General features: G+C 45.8%; 1 protein-coding gene across 18 annotated transcripts in view; it reads right to left on the bottom strand.

Moving 5' to 3' along the window:
• CACNA1D (calcium voltage-gated channel subunit alpha1 D) overlaps positions 1–20329 on the bottom strand; it is a 326871-nt gene that overhangs the window by 106805 nt on the left and 199737 nt on the right. For 14 of the 18 annotated variants that reach the window (XR_014454326.1, XM_083156204.1, XM_083156201.1 and 11 more), the window contains 7 exons: positions 17168–17288; positions 16315–16429; positions 9405–9474; positions 9187–9235; positions 8243–8375; positions 7060–7189; positions 665–724 (listed from right to left, as the gene is read on the bottom strand). Coding sequence is in view for 17 of the 18 variants with exons in the window: in XM_083156204.1 (XP_083012330.1) it covers positions 665–724; positions 7060–7189; positions 8243–8375; positions 9187–9235; positions 9405–9474; positions 16315–16429; positions 17168–17288 (678 nt within the window). In the remaining variant the exon portion in view is untranslated. Of the gene's footprint in view, positions 1–532; positions 593–664; positions 725–7059; positions 7190–8242; positions 8376–9186; positions 9236–9404; positions 9475–16314; positions 16430–17167; positions 17289–20329 lie in introns of all 18 variants that reach the window. The other 4 variants (XM_083156198.1, XM_083156192.1, XM_083156197.1 and 1 more) reach the window with 1 other exon arrangement.

The following is a 20329-nucleotide window of genomic DNA, read 5'->3' as shown; positions in this document are numbered from 1 at the left end:
AACCACATTAACCCACTGCGATTAGATACAACCTCCTATTTATTTGGACACACCTTATATAGTCACAGACTCAGCATAACAGAATGTGGTGGGAGGAATCGCCATTGCCACAGGAAAAACTCATGACTGTAGACTTTCCCATTGTTAATGCTTGCGTTGACCTTCCAACCTTAGCCATGTCGACTTAATTCAGGTGTCAACCTAAGCCCTATCGAACTTCAGTGGCTGACCAATGCATGAGCCATACCCGGTGGTCACTGGTGCTATTCATACCATGCAGCAGTCGCTGTTGCTATAACTGTTTATGTTCACTCGAAGACCAAAACCTCTCCAATAGAAACATTACAGAGTTGGACCTTCTGGGCAAAACCGATAAAGAACATTGAGAACTGCAGGACTGTACTATGACAATAACCCTGGCTGATGACTTATGGACCTATTGCAGTAGATTGGGAACTGAAGACGTTATGTAGCGGAGGCTATAGTAACAGTACTGCTGTTTTAAATACAGATTTCACACAAACCAGGTTACCTTCAAAACGATTTCAAATGTAAACATACTAGTGAAGACATAATCTGCATATCCTAGCACCTGGGGGTACAAAGAATTACATGTTATAGTAAAAAGCACTTGGTGCATCAGAAAAAAAGAACATTGTTTTACCTTTAGGAAGATTTCAACTGTAAAGATTCCTGTGAAAGCATAGTCAAAGTAACCAAGAATCTGCAAGGTACAAGAGGACAGTGAGATATCTGTGACGGGAGAGGAGGAGGTGGAGGGTCCCTGTCCTGACTTCCACCATAAGGCCATGGGAGAAAGCTTACAAGATAGCAGAAAATGTAAATAAATAAAGGTAACACTGGAAAGATCAATTGTTTTCATACAGGACTTTCTTGGCCTGTTTAGTTACTAGCTATGATAATACAGGGTATTTCCAGGAGTGAAGCTAGCTATGTCTCTGTCAATTGGTTCTGGACCTATGATAAGAAAGCACAACTAAAAGTGTGTGATAGGGATGGCCATCGTTACTATTGCCATCGATGGCAATAGTGCAACTGTCCTTTGATAGTGTTAAACTATGCAATGGATGACCATCGATATATTTACCTATTGATGGTCATCCACTGTGTTTGACTGATTGGCCTGTGGGCTAATTAAAACATGGGGACGGGGCTTTGAAAACAAACGCAAAACATCAGTTTTGCTGTACTATCGATGGAGGGAAACCATCTGGTTCTCCCCCATCGATGGCAAAAGTATTCAACATTGGCCATAAACTATCGATGATTTTGAATCTGAAAATTGGAGCAATTCTGTCTCATTCTGTCTCTAACATATTCTTTCACCAGAAATTGCTGGTCGCTGGTACCAGCACCAACAATTTTTATTTAGCCATAATCGCAGGAGCATGTTCCTGAGACCAGCGACCATTAAGGGCTGGTTGCAGGAGTGCGCTCCTAGCGATTAATCGCCCCCACAACACACAAAAACACTGGCGATATGGTCGCTCAGCAACCATTTAACCAGAGATAATGGCTTAAATTGCCCCGTGTGTACAGAGCATAACTGTGCACCTGGACAAGCAATGCTGCAATGAAAGAGGTGCAAATTCAAAATAATCATGCAGGGTAAATACCGCAAAACACGCAGCCTAGCGAGGTCTGAATCAGGCCCCTTGTTTCCTTTAGGGAACATGTTAGCAGGGCTGCTGTGTAAATGGCATCTCCAGCCTATGTGTTATGCTTTTGCACTAGCTCATTTTTGGCACGTTCCTGTTAAAAACCTAAATCCCGAGTGATGTGACTTGTACAATTGCCTAAGGCTCAATTCGGAGGAGGCGGCAGCACAGACATGGCCGTGGCAACACTTCCCATTTTTTGCCATGCTTGCAGGTGCTGGAACAATAAATACACCTTGCCTCCTATATTCCTCCTAGTAACTGTTTTATATTTGTAGTGTACTGTATGTGACATCACAACGTTGTGTCACTGAGGGAGAAGTGGAGCTGCCTGAAATGGAAAAGTATTAGAACAACAAAGTAGAGAAGAAATAGAGCGAGACCACAGTGCAGAGCCTGTAAGGCAGAGGCATGGGAGGGGTGAGGTGGGAGGAGAGCAGGGAGGACCTGGCACTTGACCAGTGGCGTAACTACTGTAAGTCAGCCCCAGCAGCCTGCCGCTGCCCACTGACTGAGCACTGGAGGCGAGTCAGCCGCAGCATGGGTGGGGCCATGGCAGAGATGTCCAATACCCCCACTGATTCAATTGATTGTACACAGAGCCGGCTATTGGCTACTGTGTACAGGATGGGCGGGCGGATGGGCGTGCTAGGGCGGCCTGGGATGTGTCAGAGCCAAGGGAAGCAGCAGTGTATGCTGGTCTCTCTTCCTCTCTCCTGCTTCTCCGTTATGCATCACGTCACACACTGGGGAAACATGCTGTAGAGGAGCCTGGGGAGGGGGGGAATTTGGCACAAACTTTTTGGCAGGGGGAGTAAAATTTATAGTTACGCCACTGCACTTGACCAGTAATAAATGACCAGAGACGGCACTGGCTAACTTACACCTGGGAGGGTGCAGCGAATAACAAAATGATCTTCTATTTCTCATGTCTTAAAGTGAGCTACTAGTGTATCCATTGCTGCCGATCCCCCTTGAGCTGCCAGGGAAGGTCCCAGATGGCAGGATCTATAGGAGATATATCACATGCAACTGACATATTGCATGTGATCCTGTTCCCCGCTGCCAGGAGGCTGCCCGTTTCAGAGGTCATCTCCAACTCATATCCAATGCGCACAGGGCCACACATAAGATAGGATGTCAACCACATCCGATTTGGCCACTTTTCACCTGATTTCTTGGCCCAATTCGGCGCAATCGGGTGAAAAATGGCCAAATCGCACTAGTGGATGGGGAGAAAGCACCTAACAAACCGTCCTCTGCCGGTACAACACAACACATGTATTATGTGGCATTTACTAAGGCATAACATTGCACAATGATTATATAATGTGGCACAATTGACTATGCCACTTGCTGTGCCCAGAGTGGCATGAATGTATTTTTAAAGTACAAAGTCCATTTTGCTTCATAATGACTGCAATGACTTCAGGAGCTGTGACCTGGTGTGTTACCGCAAAGGTCAGCCTAAACCACCCGGTACCCAGAGTACTTAGCTTAGCAGCAGGGTAGTCTCAGTGAGATCCTGAAATGTAGTGTTAATGAAGGCCTGCGCAGTGCTGGGCTATGGGCTGTGCGGGATACACAGAGTTAGCATTGCAAATGTACAGCAAGCCAGCTCTATAAATGGGCCGAAGTGACAATTTCTGCAAAAGGTCAGACACCAAGTTCTGCAACGTGTTCATGTTGTAATGCCAACTGCAGGAGCTAACACGGGGAAAACTGTTCAGGCAAAAATGTACAGTATTGTGCACAATGATTGACAAGACATAACATTAGGCCCTCAACACATAGGCACACTGGGCAGCTGCCCAGGCCACCGCTATTCCAGGGGCTTCCAGCAGGGGTGTGCTGACGTCTACAGAGCTTCTTGGGAGGTAGGTAGAGAATACTACATGGCCACTCTGATTGTGAAGTACACACAATCAGAGTGGTCAGACAGCAACCTCTAACTGCCACCCAGGCTGCAACCAGACAGTGGGATGCTGTCAGCATTCTGATTGGTAGATGGCTGGAGCTATGCACCAATCATAGTGCGGACATCCCATTAACTCTATGGAAGCATGGGTGGGATGTTATATAACAGCATTGTTGGCCTTGGGCAAAGCAATGTACTGGGGTCCCTCAGTACATTGCTTTGCCCAAGGCCGACAATGTTGTTATATAACATTTTCTGGTTAGTACACTAAATAAGTCTAGTCCTTTGAATATTACTTTTGGACTGCAGGCACTTAATAGGTGACAATAATGATGCTATGCAAAATGTAACAATCCTTGCTGGTTGGCAAGGGAGTTGATCCCCTTTTGTTCCGATTGTATCCTATAGGTGGCACTGTTACATTTGCAGGCTGTATAACTGCAATATTAAAGTGCTCAGAGAAACTTTAATATTCGCATAATAATAACTGTCCATAGTATGAAGAATTAAGGGTCCTGATTCATTGTTGTACTGCAAATGCATCACGGATGCATCCTTGGACACAGCAGCGATGCTTTAATACGCTAATGCAAATGGAGACGTTGGAGGAGAAATGACACCTCCTGTCCAAAGACGCAGCATCAGATCACAATCATGACCATCAGTTGTGTTGGATGCAGTATCGGCCAACAAGGCTGTTTACATAGCCGAGGCCAGGAAATCTGCTTCTTCCAATGCAGACCCTGGACTTGCCATTCCGAAGCCTGTGCTACTCCCTCCCCACCCCTAGATGGCGTGGAGACACTGCGCACAAACATTCCACATGCATGGTCCCACCATAGGAGTTGCAGTGCTACTGCTTACCATCCACTTCTGAATCAGGCCCAATGTTTTTTTGCTTTCCAGGGCACACAAGGCCCTATGCTTTCAGACATATATTTCTGTCACTTTAGCACTATGCCACATAGTAGGGATGCCAGTTCACACTGTCACAGTTTCATACCTCCCAACTTTTGAAGTGATGGAGGCGGGACTTTGCTGCGCGCCGCGGGCGCGCTGAAAATTCCGGGGGCGTGACCTAATTCCGGGGACGTGGCCTATACTCGCGGCTCTCCCGCGAGGCCACGCCCCCATTTGGATGCTATGGGGGCATGACCCAGAGGCTCTGTGAGCCTCTAGCCATGCCCCCAGCCCCCTGTCTGCGGCGTTTATTCCCCGCTGCTTAGCAGCCGACAGGGGGGACTCCCAACAGCCCCCCTCACCGCGGGACACTGCCGACCGCGGGAGGGACAGCGGGACAGGCCCTCATAATCGGGACTGTCCCGCTGAAATCGGGGCTGTTGGGAGGTATGCAGTTTAGTGCCATCAGTTCTCACAACGAAACATCATAGCTTCCCCAGTTCCCACCATGCCACATTGTAGTGCCCTTAGTTCACAATATGCCACATTGTAGTGCCCTTAGTTCACAATATGCCACATTATGCTGCTCTGAGTTCTCACAGTGCCTTTATTTCTCGCTCTGCCAATATAACTTCCTCTAGTTCACATTAGGCCACTGTATTGCTCCCAATTCACATTATTTTCCAAAGTACCCAACGTTATCATTAAGCAACCGTGCCACCTCACATTGGGGCAGATGTATTAAGCCTGGTGAAGTGATAAAGTGGTGATAAAGCAGAAGCTATTCAGCTCCTAACTGTCAAGTTACAGGATGGGTTTGAAACGTGACAGTTAGAAGCTGATTGGTTGGTGCATTATCTCCTTCCACTTTATCACTTCACCGGGCTAAACCCTTTGAGTGACAACTTCTCTGTGAGCGATGTGTAAAATTATCTGCTAAAAATCCCAGTGTCGCACACATTGGTTATATAAAGAAATAAATAAAATGTGTAAAAAAAAAATTAGGTACTTGTGTAATAACTGGGCGCCCGATTTTATGATTGGGTCGGAAAAATCGCATCGCATGCAACCAAACCGCATGCGATGCGATGCGATCGACGTGATTTTCCATAGGATTCAATGTTAAAATGGTCCTTGAAGAGTTGAATAGAGTTGAATCTATATAGCGTGGCGAGCGCAGCAAGCCACCGAGCCCGAAGCGTGGCGAGCACAGCGAGCCCCGCGAGCCCCACGTCCACGTCCACTCTCGGGGCTCGCTGCGCTCGCCACGCTATATAAAATCAACTCTATGCCCACTTGGATAGTGGGGAAATGAACAGAACCATTTTAACATTGAATCCTATGGAAAAATCGCGTCGATCGCATCGCATTGCATCGCATGCGATTTGGTCGCGATGTGATGCGATTTTGCCGAAAATCGCGTTGCATCGCATCTGATTGTATGCCTTAAGTTAAGGCATATAATCAAATAATCAGGCGCCCAGATATTACACAAGTACCAAAAATTATATTTCCTATATAAGGTAAACTTTACAGGTCATTATGATGAATAAAAGTGTTTATTTGGCAATTGTCACACCTATTGTGACAAATTCACTTGGCATTCAATGGGTTAATACGTCTGCCCCCTAGTTCCCGGTGCTTCCGCTTTCCTCCGAAAATGTTTTGTGGTCTCTTGTCCAGCTCCTGGATCTCATACAGATGTAGCGCCGCTCATCCAGCGCCAGGGATCGCCAGACTACCCCCGCTGGCAAGCGGACGCTACATCTGACTGGGACACGTGAGCGCCCCACACGCATGCGCGTCCCAGTTTCCCGTTGGCGGGGGACGGGAACCTTGCCCGTCTCCGCTTCTGGGAGATGGGCAGGGTTAGGGGGGAGCGGGGAGGTGGGGGAATGCGTTGGGGACTGGAGGCGAGGCGGCGGGGACCCAGAGGGTGCTCCGTTGTAAGGGGACGCGCGCGCGTTGTGAAACTAAAAGTCCCATCATGCCTTGCCACAGTTTTGCTATTAGGGAATGCTAAAACTATGGCAAGGCATTCTGGGACGTGTAGTTTCCCAACAGCTGGAGGGCCACAGTTTGGACATGCCTGCTTTAATAAAAGGGACAGTCTACACACTACTCCCCACAATCTAGTGTATTCTATACACTGTACTAAATACACTATTATTGTGGTGAGACGTACTGTATGTAGCACTTTTCTGTAGTGTATTTTACTGAATATACAGTACTGTAGGGAAGCTGAGTGCATTCAAAAATCAGCGTCAGGCGAGGTGCAGGAGAGATGGCCCCCAGAGTAACAGAACCCCCTTTCACCCATTATAGTTAAGCCCCTGCTGATTACGCTATACGTCTATGTCTGCCCGTTTGTATCACTGGTCTGAAGGATACTGCAGAAATTGGTGTTGTAATATGAATAAATGCCAATACTGAAAAGAAATCTTATCACACATATTTTCCTATTGTACACTGAAATACACCAGAACCGGCTTCTTATACAGATGTCTTCAGGTGTCTACATATATTAAGTATATTACTTGGGTATTGTATAATAATACTCACTATATTGCGGAATGAGTGACTGCGAATGGGATCCTCAGCTGCTAATGAGGCGCTGCTCAGCATGATAAACACCAGGATGAGGTTGGTGAAGATATGATGGTTTATGAGTTTGTGACAGCCCACGCGGATCCTACAGGAGACACACACAAGCGTATTATCAGGTGCGGAAATGGTGCACCCTATCAATGCTCTGTTCCAAATCAATAAATAAATAATAAATAATAATAATAAATTTTGGGAAAAATAAATAAATTACAAACTATGGAGGGGGGAAACCCTTTATGGGGGGGGCATTTCCCCAGAGTACCCCGGCAAGCAGAGCCTGGTGCTGGTTTCAAAAATACAGTGAGGCCGCTACATCCTTGTTCAAGTGACATGAAAATAATGAATAATGATTCAGACCTGCTCGCTGTGCAGTGAATTCGGCCCCAATGTCGATGGTGGGGGGTTGCACAGACGCAGAGGCGCTACTGCGCATGTGCAAACCCCAGCATTGTGTGCCTTTGGCAACATTTTCATTTGCCCTACCTTCTTGGGGCAGGTAGCTGGGCAGCTGAGCAGGTCTGAATGACCCCCTACAGATGGAGCGCCTGTCAGCCAGCCTGCAGGATCGCCAGATGTACTGCGCTGGCGCAGTCTGGCAGGCAGGAGCGACATCTAACGGGAACTCGCGAGCGTCTCACACGCTCGTGCATCCCCATCAGCAAGGCGGCGGGGAGCAGCTTCCCTGCCCGTCTCCGCTTCAGGGAGACGGGCAGGCAGGTAGTGGGGAGCCAGCAGAGGGCTCCAACAGAACGGGGAATGCGAGCGTCTCCTACGTACGCCCCCTTTTGTTGGAAGGCGGCGGCTGGTGCGGGACGGCGACTGGCGACAGGAGCAGCACCATTGAGAGCTGCTCCACCGGTATGAGTGTGCCGTCTAGTTACAGAGAGAAGATCTCACTTTCCTACTGCTGTATTCCCAAGTGATTCACTGAACACATGGCATGGACTCAGCCAAGGCAGATGTAGTGACAATGTACATAGATAACATAATAATAATAATAATAATATTTATATAGCGCTCTTCTCCAAGGCGCTAACAATAATGCTACTGACATAAAATATAAACCTAGCATAAACAGTAATAAACACATCTGCACATTTACTGTAAATACCAATACCAATGGGATGGTGATATTTACGGGTTGGTGTTGCTGAAAATAAAGAAGGCGCTCCCTTCTGGAATTGGGGTGATCTTCTCCTTCATGTTTAGCTCAGACATTCGCCTTGGGCGAGGGCCAGCTGGTACTTCCGGTTCTTCTTCATCCTCCTCATCTACAATGAAAAAGGTCTATACATGAACAAAGATACCGGTGAAATGGCTAGCAACATTATTAGGAACTTGCCGAATACTTTGTCACATTTGTCTCCCAGCAAAAATCACACAGTATCTAGAGGACTATGCAGCCTCCCAAGCCAGAAGAGCTTGCAATCTAACAGACAGAGGGAGGCCAATAATGTGAGGAAATGAAGCCTTGGCAGGGAGTACACAGTGCATTAATGTAGTATGAAATGTGTAGAACTGAATAATTGGGGTCAATTTACTAAAATGGGAGTTCCATTTTAGATGGGATGTTGCTATGGGCAACAAATCATATCTATTATGTTCTAGAAGGTGCTAAATGAATAACAAGTAGATTGAGCTAGTGATTGGGAAAAACACAGCTCAATATGGGTGTAGAGTGGGGGAAACTGGGGAGAGGTACCTCCATTTATTTGGAAAGTTAAGCAAAGTTTATCGAACATGAAAGAGCGGGAAAATGCATCATCATATTAAACTGTACCAACTTTCTGTATAAAATACCAGGTGCAGACATCTGACTGAAACCCGGCGCGTTACCCTAAGGGGTGGTATTTCCTGGAAATGTCAGTGACTGTGCTGTTCTCTCCCTTTAATAATTAGCCTGAGGGTGATTGTCTGCAAGTATTGCTAATATGAGGCTAGGAAGCAGGTTATCGGAGGGATGTAGAACTGTTACTATGCTGCCCGCAAGCAGCGCTATGAAGCCCTGCTCTCTGTTGGACTCTCCGAATTATTAATATACTGTATATACACAAAACACAGAATATGGAGTACAGAGGATACCTGGCTCTGTATGTTCCTTGTCTTCTTCATTTTCTTCATCAACTGCGACCTGGTAGGAAAGACATAAATGCAGATATATATAAAAATAACAAGGACTTTTTTTGCGCAGTCCTTTACTATTCTCATGCGTTCGTGGTGCACAAGCTTGTATGGTGCCATCAAGCGTGACCAGGAAGTGGGCGGAGCCGAATTATTTCACATATGGCAATGGTGCTTACCTTGGCCTCAATCTCTTTCTTCCGATCATTTTTTCCTTTATCTCCGTCCTTGTTCTCCAGACTTTCTTTCCTGAAGTAATTTAATTTCCCCATAGGACAAAACACAGCAAGTCAAGACTTCAAAATTAATGCTATGAGCTGATACTTTGTATTTGAGAAAGCACAAAAAAAATTGGATACAAACAATGCAAGTTAATAAAGTTATCCTGTAGTTGCACAGCCACAGTAGACAGTAAGGGGGAAATTTACTAGTATGAAAAACCTAGTTTTTCGTATTACTATTTCCCCTACGACTGCATACGACTGTTTCAGTTGTATGCAAAGTCGTGTTCCGGAGGGGGATTTACAAAGCAGTCATATACGACTGCTTTGTAACCCTCCGATGTCGTACTAATTCGTATTAGCTGGCCATATATACGGCCGCTAATGCGAATTAGTAGAGGCAGTCTGCACGGATCAGTCAGATCCGTGCAGGCTGCAAGGTGTAAAAAAAAATAGAAAAAATAAATAAATAAATAGACGGCGTGGGGTCCCCCCCACAGCTGTCCCCCCCTCCAGGACTTACCTGACCAGGCTGAAGCCTGGTGCTGTCCCCGGTGACCCTGGGCTGTGGTCACCGGGCTGATTTCAGTGTAAAAGAATAGATGAAAAACTATTGTTTAAAACTGTGGAACTATGAGTCCCAGCAAGCCTCCCCCGCAAGGTGGGACTTGGAGAACCACAAGTCCCAGCCTGCGGGGCATTAAAGGGCCCGCTGGCACTTGTAGTTCCACAGTAATAAAAATAGTACAATAAATACACACTGACACAATGGAAATAAAACTTTAATACATCCATCACACACACATACTGATACTTACCTATCTTGATCCCGTAGGTAGCCCTCTGTTCTGGTGTCCGGTGTCCTGTGTCGTCCTCCAGGTCCATGTAGGCGGTCCGTGTCGTCCTCCACGTCCATGGCGGTGTCCGGGTTCGAAGTAATCCATGGTGGAGCTGTGGAAGGAAATCCTACTCACCTGGTCCTGTGGTGAAGATGTCTTCTCTTGGTCCGCCGTAGTCCAGGTCATCTTCATGCTGCCGGCGCTCCCCGCACTCTCCGCATCGCACTGAGGAGAGATGCTGAGATATTTCATACTCGGTGCCTCTTCTCAGGAGCTGACTTTCTTGGCTCCTGATTGGCCGCTAGGCGGCCAATAGAATCATTCTGAGAAGAGGCACCGAGTATGAAATATCTCAGCATCTCTCCTCAGTGCGATGCAGAGAGTGCGGGGACCACCGGCAGCATGAAGATTACCTGGACTACGGCAGACCAAGAGAAGACATCTTCACCACAGGACCAGGTGAGTAGGATTTCCTTCCACAGCTCCACCATGGAGCTGTGGACAGGACACCGGACACCAGGACAGAGGGCTACCTACGGGATCAAGATAGGTAAGTATCATTATGTGTGTGTAATGGATGTATTAAAGTTTTATTTTCATTGTGTCAGTGTGTATTTATTGTACTATTTTTATTACTGTGGAACTACAAGTGCCAGCGGGCCCTTTAATGCCCTGCAGGCTGGGACTTGTGGTTCTCCAAGTCCCAGCTTGCGGGGGAGGCTTGCTGGGACTCATAGTTCCACAGTTTTAAACAATAGTTTTTCATCTATTCTTTTACACTGAAATCAGCCCGGTGACCACAGCCCAGGGTCACCGGGGACAGCATCAGGCTTCAGCCTGGTGAGGTAAGTCCTGCAGGGGGGGGGGACCCCTTTATTGGGGGGGGGGGTCCCCACTCCCCCAGGGCCCCTGGCCAGGCTGACCGGTCAGGGGGTTAATGTTTTGGCCGCGGGACCTTATATAATAAGTGTCCCCCGGCTGTGACATTACCCTGCTGGCTGGTTTGGCCTGGGGCTGGTTCTTAAAATACGGGGGACCCCTAGTCATTTTGTCCCCCGTATTTTGGGAACCAGCCCCGGACCTGGAGCCTGGGGCTGGTTGTTAAAAATCGGGGAACCCCTATTTGTCGGGTTCCCTGATTTTTAATTACCGGCCCTGGCTCCTTCAGCCTGGTGCTGGTTACAGCTGGTGGGGGGACCCCACGCCGTTTTTTTTTTTAAATATTTATTTAATTATCTATTTTTTTTACACTAAAGCCTGCACGGATCTGACTGATCCGTGCAGGCTTAAAGCAAATACGACAGGACAATCAAGGTGTATTTTCCTGTCGTATTTTCGTGCACCAATTAGCAGTCGTATTATCAATAAATCAGGAACCACCATTCTTTTGAATGGTGATTCTTGTCGTATTCTATCGATGGTGTAGACATTCGTATTTGTAAATACAAATAATGTCCGATCTTTAGGAATACGAATTGCTGTATTTTTGGGATAGTAAATCCCGAAAATACAAATGTGTAAAAAATAGGTGTATTTCTGCCTACGAATACACCTATTTTTTACGAATTCATATTAGTGAATTTCCCCCTAAATGTATATATCAATGCTAACAGCAACATAGGACACAACTAATACTGCCCATACACAGGCTGGTGTGATGTGTGTGCTAACCACCCATTGGGGGCGTAATTCAGTATGGATTGCTAATCTGTTCGATTATGAAACGACTTCTGGTGCGCAGCATTGTCATTGCGCATTTGCGGCCATAATTAGCACATAATTAATTATCCATACGCATAGCAATTGTATAGAAATCGCAGTTTGACAAGTATCCAGCGTTTATGGGTGGAAACATGGCGTATTCTGGATATGTTTGTCAAAACACAGGTGTGACGAGGTGTTTTTTTGGGTGGGGCCTAATGCGGAGGGGATATTTGCAAGGCGTCGGGGGGTGTGGCATCAACCAGAATCAGGCCCCCCGTGTGTGTGTGTATGAAGCTCTGCCAAACACCGGCACAGCTTTATCTCACACCAAGTAGCCGCTGAGCATAATCTGAGAATTAAAACGTATTTAAAACTAATTCCTGTATGGTTCAAGTGGCTGCCAGGCATCTCTAAAACACTGTGAGGGGAGGTTTGTTGCATCTGTGTTGCAAATAAGATGCAAACTTTATAGATAAAGACAATACGCTGCATCTCTTAGCAATGTCATGGCATATGGCATTTAGGAGCTAGGTGCATCAATGTCTATGGACATTGGACAACTTAACGATAAACAACAAAAAGGTAACATGAGGTCACATGAATAAAGGTAACATGAATAAATGAAAGGTCATTAAGAAAAAAAAAAACCTTAATAATATACGTTAATTGCCATATAAACATGACAAAGATGATAGGTTAAACAGTGGGTTTAGAGGGAGGGTGCAGTCCACATAATTCTTTACACCACTTGACGATAAATGGCAGTCAAACGCCAGAGACAAAGCCAGCTAAGATTTTACCAAGTCATTGATCATACATTCATTTCCCTGTCACCGCAGTAATGGATATGTACCACATTAATCCCTCACGCAACCATATTGGGTTAGCAGACTTTGCTGCGGCAAAGGTAGGTAACGGGTGACTACATTTTACCACTGTGACTACTGGTCTTTGATAGGAAGATTCCCATGACCAATCTACAGTGATGAATGTGTGATTTAAGTAGGTTGTTTTACCCTAAACTCTCATGTCCAGTTTACAAAGCGGTTTTGTGCCTGCAGGTGACAGAAGCAGAAGGTGCAAAACACACAAAGTCAACAGTACATAAGGGTAATATATTACACAATGGTCCTTATTCAGATCTGATTGCAGTACAAATTTGTTTGGAAAATGGGCAAAACCATGTGCACTGCAGGTATTACAGTAATGGACAATGGAGAATTCAGAGGTCATTTAGTAGCTTTTAATAGTAATAATCTTATGTGGAGATCTAGGGTGAGTTAATTACTCAAGTAACCCTGATGAACAGCGAGATGGAGCAGGTATTTTTTATTGGTCTCTCATATTCCCAAACTGAAGGAAGCCAGTTAATTAGCATTATTCCCGCCTGTGGATCAGGAGAAATGAGAAAGGCAGAGCAGATCATGTTCCTGCTGATTCTAAGCCCTGTAATTCCTATCAAGCGTTGCAGTGTACAGCCCTACTGAGTCTCTGCAGAGATTACCTGAGGCTCAGGAAGATAACACGCTCTGTATAAGGTCACAGCTGAGTGGGGCATTATCTGTATGATAACGGTTACGCATTGTTTAACCCTTCGAGTGCCAACATCGGTGTGAGAGATGTGCAAAATATCTGCTAGAAATGCCAGCGTTGCTTACATTTGTTATATAAATTAAAATAAAAAAATATGTAAAAAAAAGATATTTCCTATATAAGGTAAACATTACCGGTCATTATGATGAAAATGGTTCTATAGCCAATCGCCGCCTTTCGCCATCCACCAGAAGGGGGTACTCGCGTGCCCCATTCTGATGGAGCCTGCCGCCACTCCCTGTAGCTGCCCGCACACACCCTGCCTGTCTTCCTGAAGCGTCGACGGGCAGGGAATCCGCTCCCTGCAGCCGTGTGAAGGGGACGCGGGTGCATGTGAGACATTTGCGCATCCCCGTCAGATGCAGCGCCTCTCTGCAAGCCTGCACCAGCTCAGGGAATCTGGCAATTCCCTGAGCTGGCTGAGAGGCGCTACATCTGTATTTTGAAAAAATTTACTCAAAGGGTTAAACTAATGTTTTCTGATTACATTCATAAACAACGCTAACATTTCCGCTGTAATGTGAAAACTGTCCTCCTTTCTGTGTCCCATTGTCAGCATAAAGTACATTGAGGCATTTGTAAAGTCTGAAATGACTGTATACAGTATATCCATTATTGAAACTTTGTAAACATAAACAGTACATTAGTATAGCTCTTCACTCTCTACACAGTGTCCATCCAACGATGCTGCCCTCAATGCAATATATGTTAATATGTTAATCTCTCTGTCCTTGCTCCAACCAGAGGCAACTTGACTGGATCTGTTCTTCCAAAATATAGGGAGCTTTGGGCTGGGAACTGGGACTTGACAATTTGGTCGTAAGTAACCACCCTGACTGGTGAGAGAGTCCTGAGCATGTATCAAAAGCTCTGTGTGATTCTGAGTAGGCCTACGGAGGAGAGAAGCCTATTTCTGATGGTTCTTTTGCACCCAGCATGTGGATGCGCTAAGGGGGTGATTCCCTAACAGTTGGAATGAGGCAAATTCAGTCCCATTCCTATGTTTGCGCATGTGCAGACCCCGGCAACGAATGACTTCGGCGAATTACATGTACGTTGTGGGGAGGTGGTGACATTGCTGGATAATGGAAATGCTCAGCATTTTATGGGTGTCCCCATGAAAACGCTGGGTTTTTCTGCCCAGCGATATTACTAGATTTACTAGATTTATCGAGGGGATTTGGTGGCCATGGTGGGGCGGGTATTTGGGTGGGCGGCATCTCAGTTCACAGCTTACTGTGTGCTCATCATTTCTAGGGAAATATTTTGTTCCATTAGATTAAAATATAACTAAAACAAAATGGCAGCACTGAATTTGATTGGCTGGGGGTTGAGCAGTTTCTATAGGGCACACTGAAAACTGCAGGAAAGCTTTGACTGCAGTCATTGCGGGAATTATCTTCCTATGCACATGGGCAATGGAGTGGACAAACCCTTGTTGAGTGGACAAACTGATAAGTGAGGCCCAAAAGCAGTGTTGACCTAGAGCTAGAAGGAGTCTTAACCAGGCTTTGGTCATACAGAAGACCAACTTCTCTTACTGGAACTCCTGAGATCTTGTTATCCTGTCAACCAGGCAACAGCAAGATCAGTCAGTGGTGGTCGATATCTCAATATACTATGGTGAGTAAGTTAACTTCTTCAATGTAAGAAAGTAGTAATTGCTGGCCACCAAGGTTTGAATAGCGACTCTTAGCATAACCATTGTAGTAGGATATATGCATTACAGTACATTCTGATTTTAAATCTAACACATAGATATTCTCTAGTAAACATCTTACTTAAAGGGTTCTCCAGTCTGTTGGTAATCACTAGAGACAGGATTATATGCATTTGCATATTTGCATATGCATTTGCATATTTTGCCCATTCTCACTGGTTATTGCATATTTTATCTAAAATCAAGTGATGGTGCATATTTTAGGCCCTGCCCCCTTTCCACACGCGAGTCACAGCACTGCTTTGTCCTGCTGCTGCTGGCCAGGTAGTGGTAGAGTGTGCAGGCTGGGGCAATATGGGGGGGGCCTTGGATTTATGATATGTCTGACACTGCTCTAGGCTGCCAATCCATGTTGATAAAAGTCAGTCGGGCGGATGCCATTACGAAGCTCCTGAACCTTTGCCTGCCCCTGGCCTGGGACTTTACACCAAGAGACAGACTTCTGCAGCAGAGGAGGCGGGCAGAAGGGTTGTGACATCACGCGGCGCGGAGGAAATGCCGTGTCACAGTGAGCATGCGGCGCAGGGAGGAAGCCTTCCACTGCACCGCCGTCACATGCTATGCTGACATTTGATCCATCGGCGCTGGAGATGAAGGTCCGTGTAGTTGATGCAACAAGAGCTTTGGATGCTGCAGTCTGCTGTAGCAGCCAGGAAGAAAGAAAATCCAGTGTAAAGCACTAGACATCTGCAGATGCTGTGGGCCTATTTTTGAGGTTTATTTGCAACTAATTGTATGCTGATTTTTAAATAAATAAGTTAAAAATTACTTTTTTTATTATTTAATGTAGCATATTTTAACACTTTTCATGCATATTTTAAGTATTTTTCATGCATATTTGCATGCATATTTCAAGCTTTTTATGTTGCATATAATCCTGTCTCTAGTGTACATATGGTGATGGTCACTACTGCACCCCATGAATGTTTAAAACAAGACAACAAAGGATATAACAAATTGAAAGCACATTACTAATCCCCAGGAAAGCAGCTTTCCCTGTCGGTGACTGTACCTGGCGCTCTTTTTCTTCTGCTTTTCCTCAGCAGCTTCTTTCTGAGCAGTATTCAGACTCTCGGCATCAGCCAGATTGTCCACAGCAATGGCCAAGAAGACGTTTAGTAGAATGTCTGTGATGTGAAGGTTTAGAAAACGAATCTCTCTCCATGTACTGTCTTTATATAAGTATTGTGATTGAGAAGTTGCCAAAAGCAAACAGCCAGCTCGTACCTACAGAATCATATTATATAATGTACTTGATATGTGCTAGCTACTGATTAGTTGACTGGGGACTACTTCTCAACTTTTCTACTTCTCCACTCTTTGAAGGGTTTGAGCCCATATTGACAAATTAAATCCAGTATTCCGACTGTAGGAACATCCCGGAAGTCGGAACACCGGCCGGTTTTGTCCAATCCGACAGTAACTCGACAGCCGGAAATTTAAAGATCGGGCTGTCCAGTGTTGGAAAGTCTATGGATCGGTGAAAACAACCGCAGATTGTCAAAAACTGCCAATGAATTCTATAATCCGTGGCCACTTCCAAAAAAACAGATCCGACTTTAAAAAAAGTCATATCTGACACCCTTCAATGCTGTCATTAATGGCAGCATTGAATAGGTGAGTGCCGATATTTCCCCGTGAAATCGTGAAATATCATCACAGATTGAATAACCCCCATAGTGTCTCTCTCCCCTACACACAGCAGGATAAGTAAGTTTGTAGGTACTAAACAATTGCTAAACACTAGCAAACAACAAGAAAGTTTTTGTAATAAAGATTTTGTCACCACGATACACAATATAGCACTATTTGTAGTGTAGAAACAGGTCACACGTTTTGTGATTCTATCTTACACGGAAGGATACAGTTACCACAGATAAACAGTATGATGAAGTACACGCATACAATCATCCCTGAGGAAGCTGGTCCTCCATAAGCCATGATCCCATCGTACATCACAGCGTTCCAGTCCTCTCCAGTTAATATCTAAAAAGAGGACAATTCCATCAAATATGAAAGCATCATAAAATAAGTTACACATATTTCCTAATGGAAGGATAACATTCAACAATATTTTATTTCGATAGGCATAAAAAAGAACAATTATATGAACAGCGCTGAGGCCTTGTTACGCCACTGAGTGTGTATCTATATATACTGTACTTGGATCCCTAAACTTACTATATACCTTCCCCACTACCTAACTAATCCCACCCCCCCCCCCCCCTCCTCCTAGTGTGAGGCAAAAACCTAATGACCCTGTGCTAGGATACGTATAGCTCTCCCACAAAATATTAATTAAAGCAGCCCCCCTCCATAGAAGGGTCAAAATAGACAAGCAGGATGTCTCGAAGACAAGCAGGATAAATGACAACACTAGACAGCTAGTAGAAATTGGAAACACAAGCAGGATATATGGTTACATATCAGCTAACGGGCAAAGTTGAAAAGTTGAAAAGTGTCAGTCCGGCCAGCTCTCGACATCCGACCTAAGATGGAGAAAGCACCAAATATGCTCCAGGGCCCTCCAGAACCAGAATAAGAGGTGTACCATACCGTAGGCATAAATATCAAGTCCCAAAATCCTAAGGCATCCAGCAAGAGCACAGGAGAAGTCTTTGAGGAGTCCGCTGCATTTTCACAGTAGCTAGATATGCAGTGATTAGAATCTGCACTGTTAAGGCCCCCATACACTATGCGATTTTGGGCCGATTCCACCTCGATTTAGGCACTTGGACAGATAAATAGCGTGAAATCGTCCCAAAATGGCATGCGTGTGACATATGGTCGGGTCCGATGCACGGTCCCGCACGCATCGGACTGGATCAGGAGGTCGGACGTTCAGCATGTACAATGACGTCCGACCTCCTACAGCGTGCAGGCAGGCAGCAGCGGCTCTGAAATGAGTGCCCAGCAGGGGGTGCCGGTGTCAGTGGGGCGGGCGGCGGTGATAATCAGATTCAGCATGCTGTCACTGTGCAGCGGGCGGCTATTACATCTTTAAAATAACATGTCAAAGGACTGTCCGGCTTCTGATTGGCTGAGATAGTGCACTCTCAGCCAATCAGCGGCCGCTGGGAAGGAGTCGCTGATTGGCATTTGACATGTTATTTCAAAGTTGTAGTGGCCGCCGCTGCCCGCCCGCTGCACAGTGACAGCGTGCTGATTATCACTGCCGCCCGCCCCACTGACAGCGGCATCCCCCACTGCACCCAGAGCCCCTGTTACCAACCACAGAAAGGCAAGAACCCCCATTACCAACCACGGAGTGGTATTCACCCCCATTACCAACCACAGAGTGGCAAGAGCCCCCATTTTCAACCATGGAATGGCAAGAGTCCCCGTTACCAACCACGGAGTGGCAAGAACCCCCGTTACCAATTACGGAGTGGTATTCACCCCGTTACCAACCATGGAGTGGGAAGAGCCACCATTTTCAAACATGGAATGGCAAGAGTCCCCTTTACCAACCACGGAGTGGTAAAGAACTCCCGTTACCAATTACGGAGTGGTATTCACCCCCTATACCAACCACAGAGTGGTATTCACCCCGTTACCAACCATGGAGTGGGAAGAGCCCCCATTTTCAAACATGGAATGGCAAGAGTCCCCTTTACCAACCACGGAGTGGCAAGAACTCCCGTTACCAACCACGGAGTGGTATTTACCCCATCAACATCCACGAAGTGGCAAGAGCCCCCGTCAACATCTACAGAGTGGGAAGAGTCCCATTCAACATCCACGGAGTGACAAGAGCCCCCGTCAACATCCACGGAGTGGTATACACCCCCCGTCACCATCCACGGAGTGGTATACGCCCCCGTCACCATCCACGGAGTGGAATGCGCCCCCGTCACCATCCACGGAGTGGAATGCGCCCCCGTCACCATCCACGGAGTTGCATGCTCCCTCATCACCATTTACAGAGTGGCAAGCGTCCCTGTCACTGGAGTGGCATACACCCCCTTCACCATCCAAGGAGTGATATGCACCCCTGTCACCATCACGGAGTAGCATACGCTCCCAATGTAGAGGCGAACCACTACATCTCATCTTCTGTTAAATATGGAAATGTTATGGGCAACATCCCATCTTCAATACATCTCAGTAAATTTACCCCATAATGTGTTATTTCCAACAACAATTTTTGTAATAAAATGAATGGTGAATAATACTGTCTCTCTGTGGTTATTTCCTCAAATAGAGCGTCTCCATGCTGGGTGAATGCTTGGGGGGCTACAGTGTCAGAATATGTAAAATAAAACGTGTACATTTACTTTTTAAAATATGTCTACATACATCTCTAAGGGTTCCTTGGTCTATGAGGAGACATGGCCATTACCCATGATTCTCCTGTCTACACACATCTTAGATGGTTCCTTGGTCTATGAGGAGACACGGCCATTACCCATGATTCTCCTGTCCACACACATATCTCAGATGGTTCCTTGGTCTATGAGGAGACATGGCCATTACCCATAATTCTCCTGTCTACACACATCTCAGATGGTTCCTTGGTCTATGAGGAGACACGGCCATACCCATCATTCTCCTATCTACACACATCTCAGAGGTTCCTTGGTCTATGAGGAGACACGGCCATTACCCATGATTCTCCTGTCCACACATATATCTCAGATGGTTCCTTGGTCTATGAGGAGACATAGCCATTACCCGATTATCTTTTTATTTTATTATTCAATATTTTGTATCGATTTTTTGCATAAGAAGACATAAAAGAAAAACAAAAATCAAAACACCAAGTATACAGCACACCACAAGGTACTAAATCATATCATGATAGGCAAAATTGGTATATACAGTATCCGGAGTGTTAGAACAGTTGCAAAGCGGAATAAAAGAAAGTGTGTGAAGGAGATACATCATAGATATAAGGATGAGAGGATTCATAAAATAACAGTATTGCCTCACAGGTTCCCGTAGATGCCATATGGGCACCAAGAGACACACACATCTGAATAAATTGATCAAACACAGGACAATTTCCGCCATAACCAACTAAAGCC

This window comes from Crinia signifera, chromosome 8 (assembly GCF_055691185.1).
Source record: "Crinia signifera chromosome 8, ASM5569118v1, whole genome shotgun sequence".
In the NCBI taxonomy this organism is placed as follows: Eukaryota; Metazoa; Chordata; class Amphibia; order Anura; family Myobatrachidae; genus Crinia; species Crinia signifera.
The sequence above is the reverse complement of the archived record's forward strand: the minus strand, read 5'-3'. Positions and strand labels throughout refer to the sequence as shown.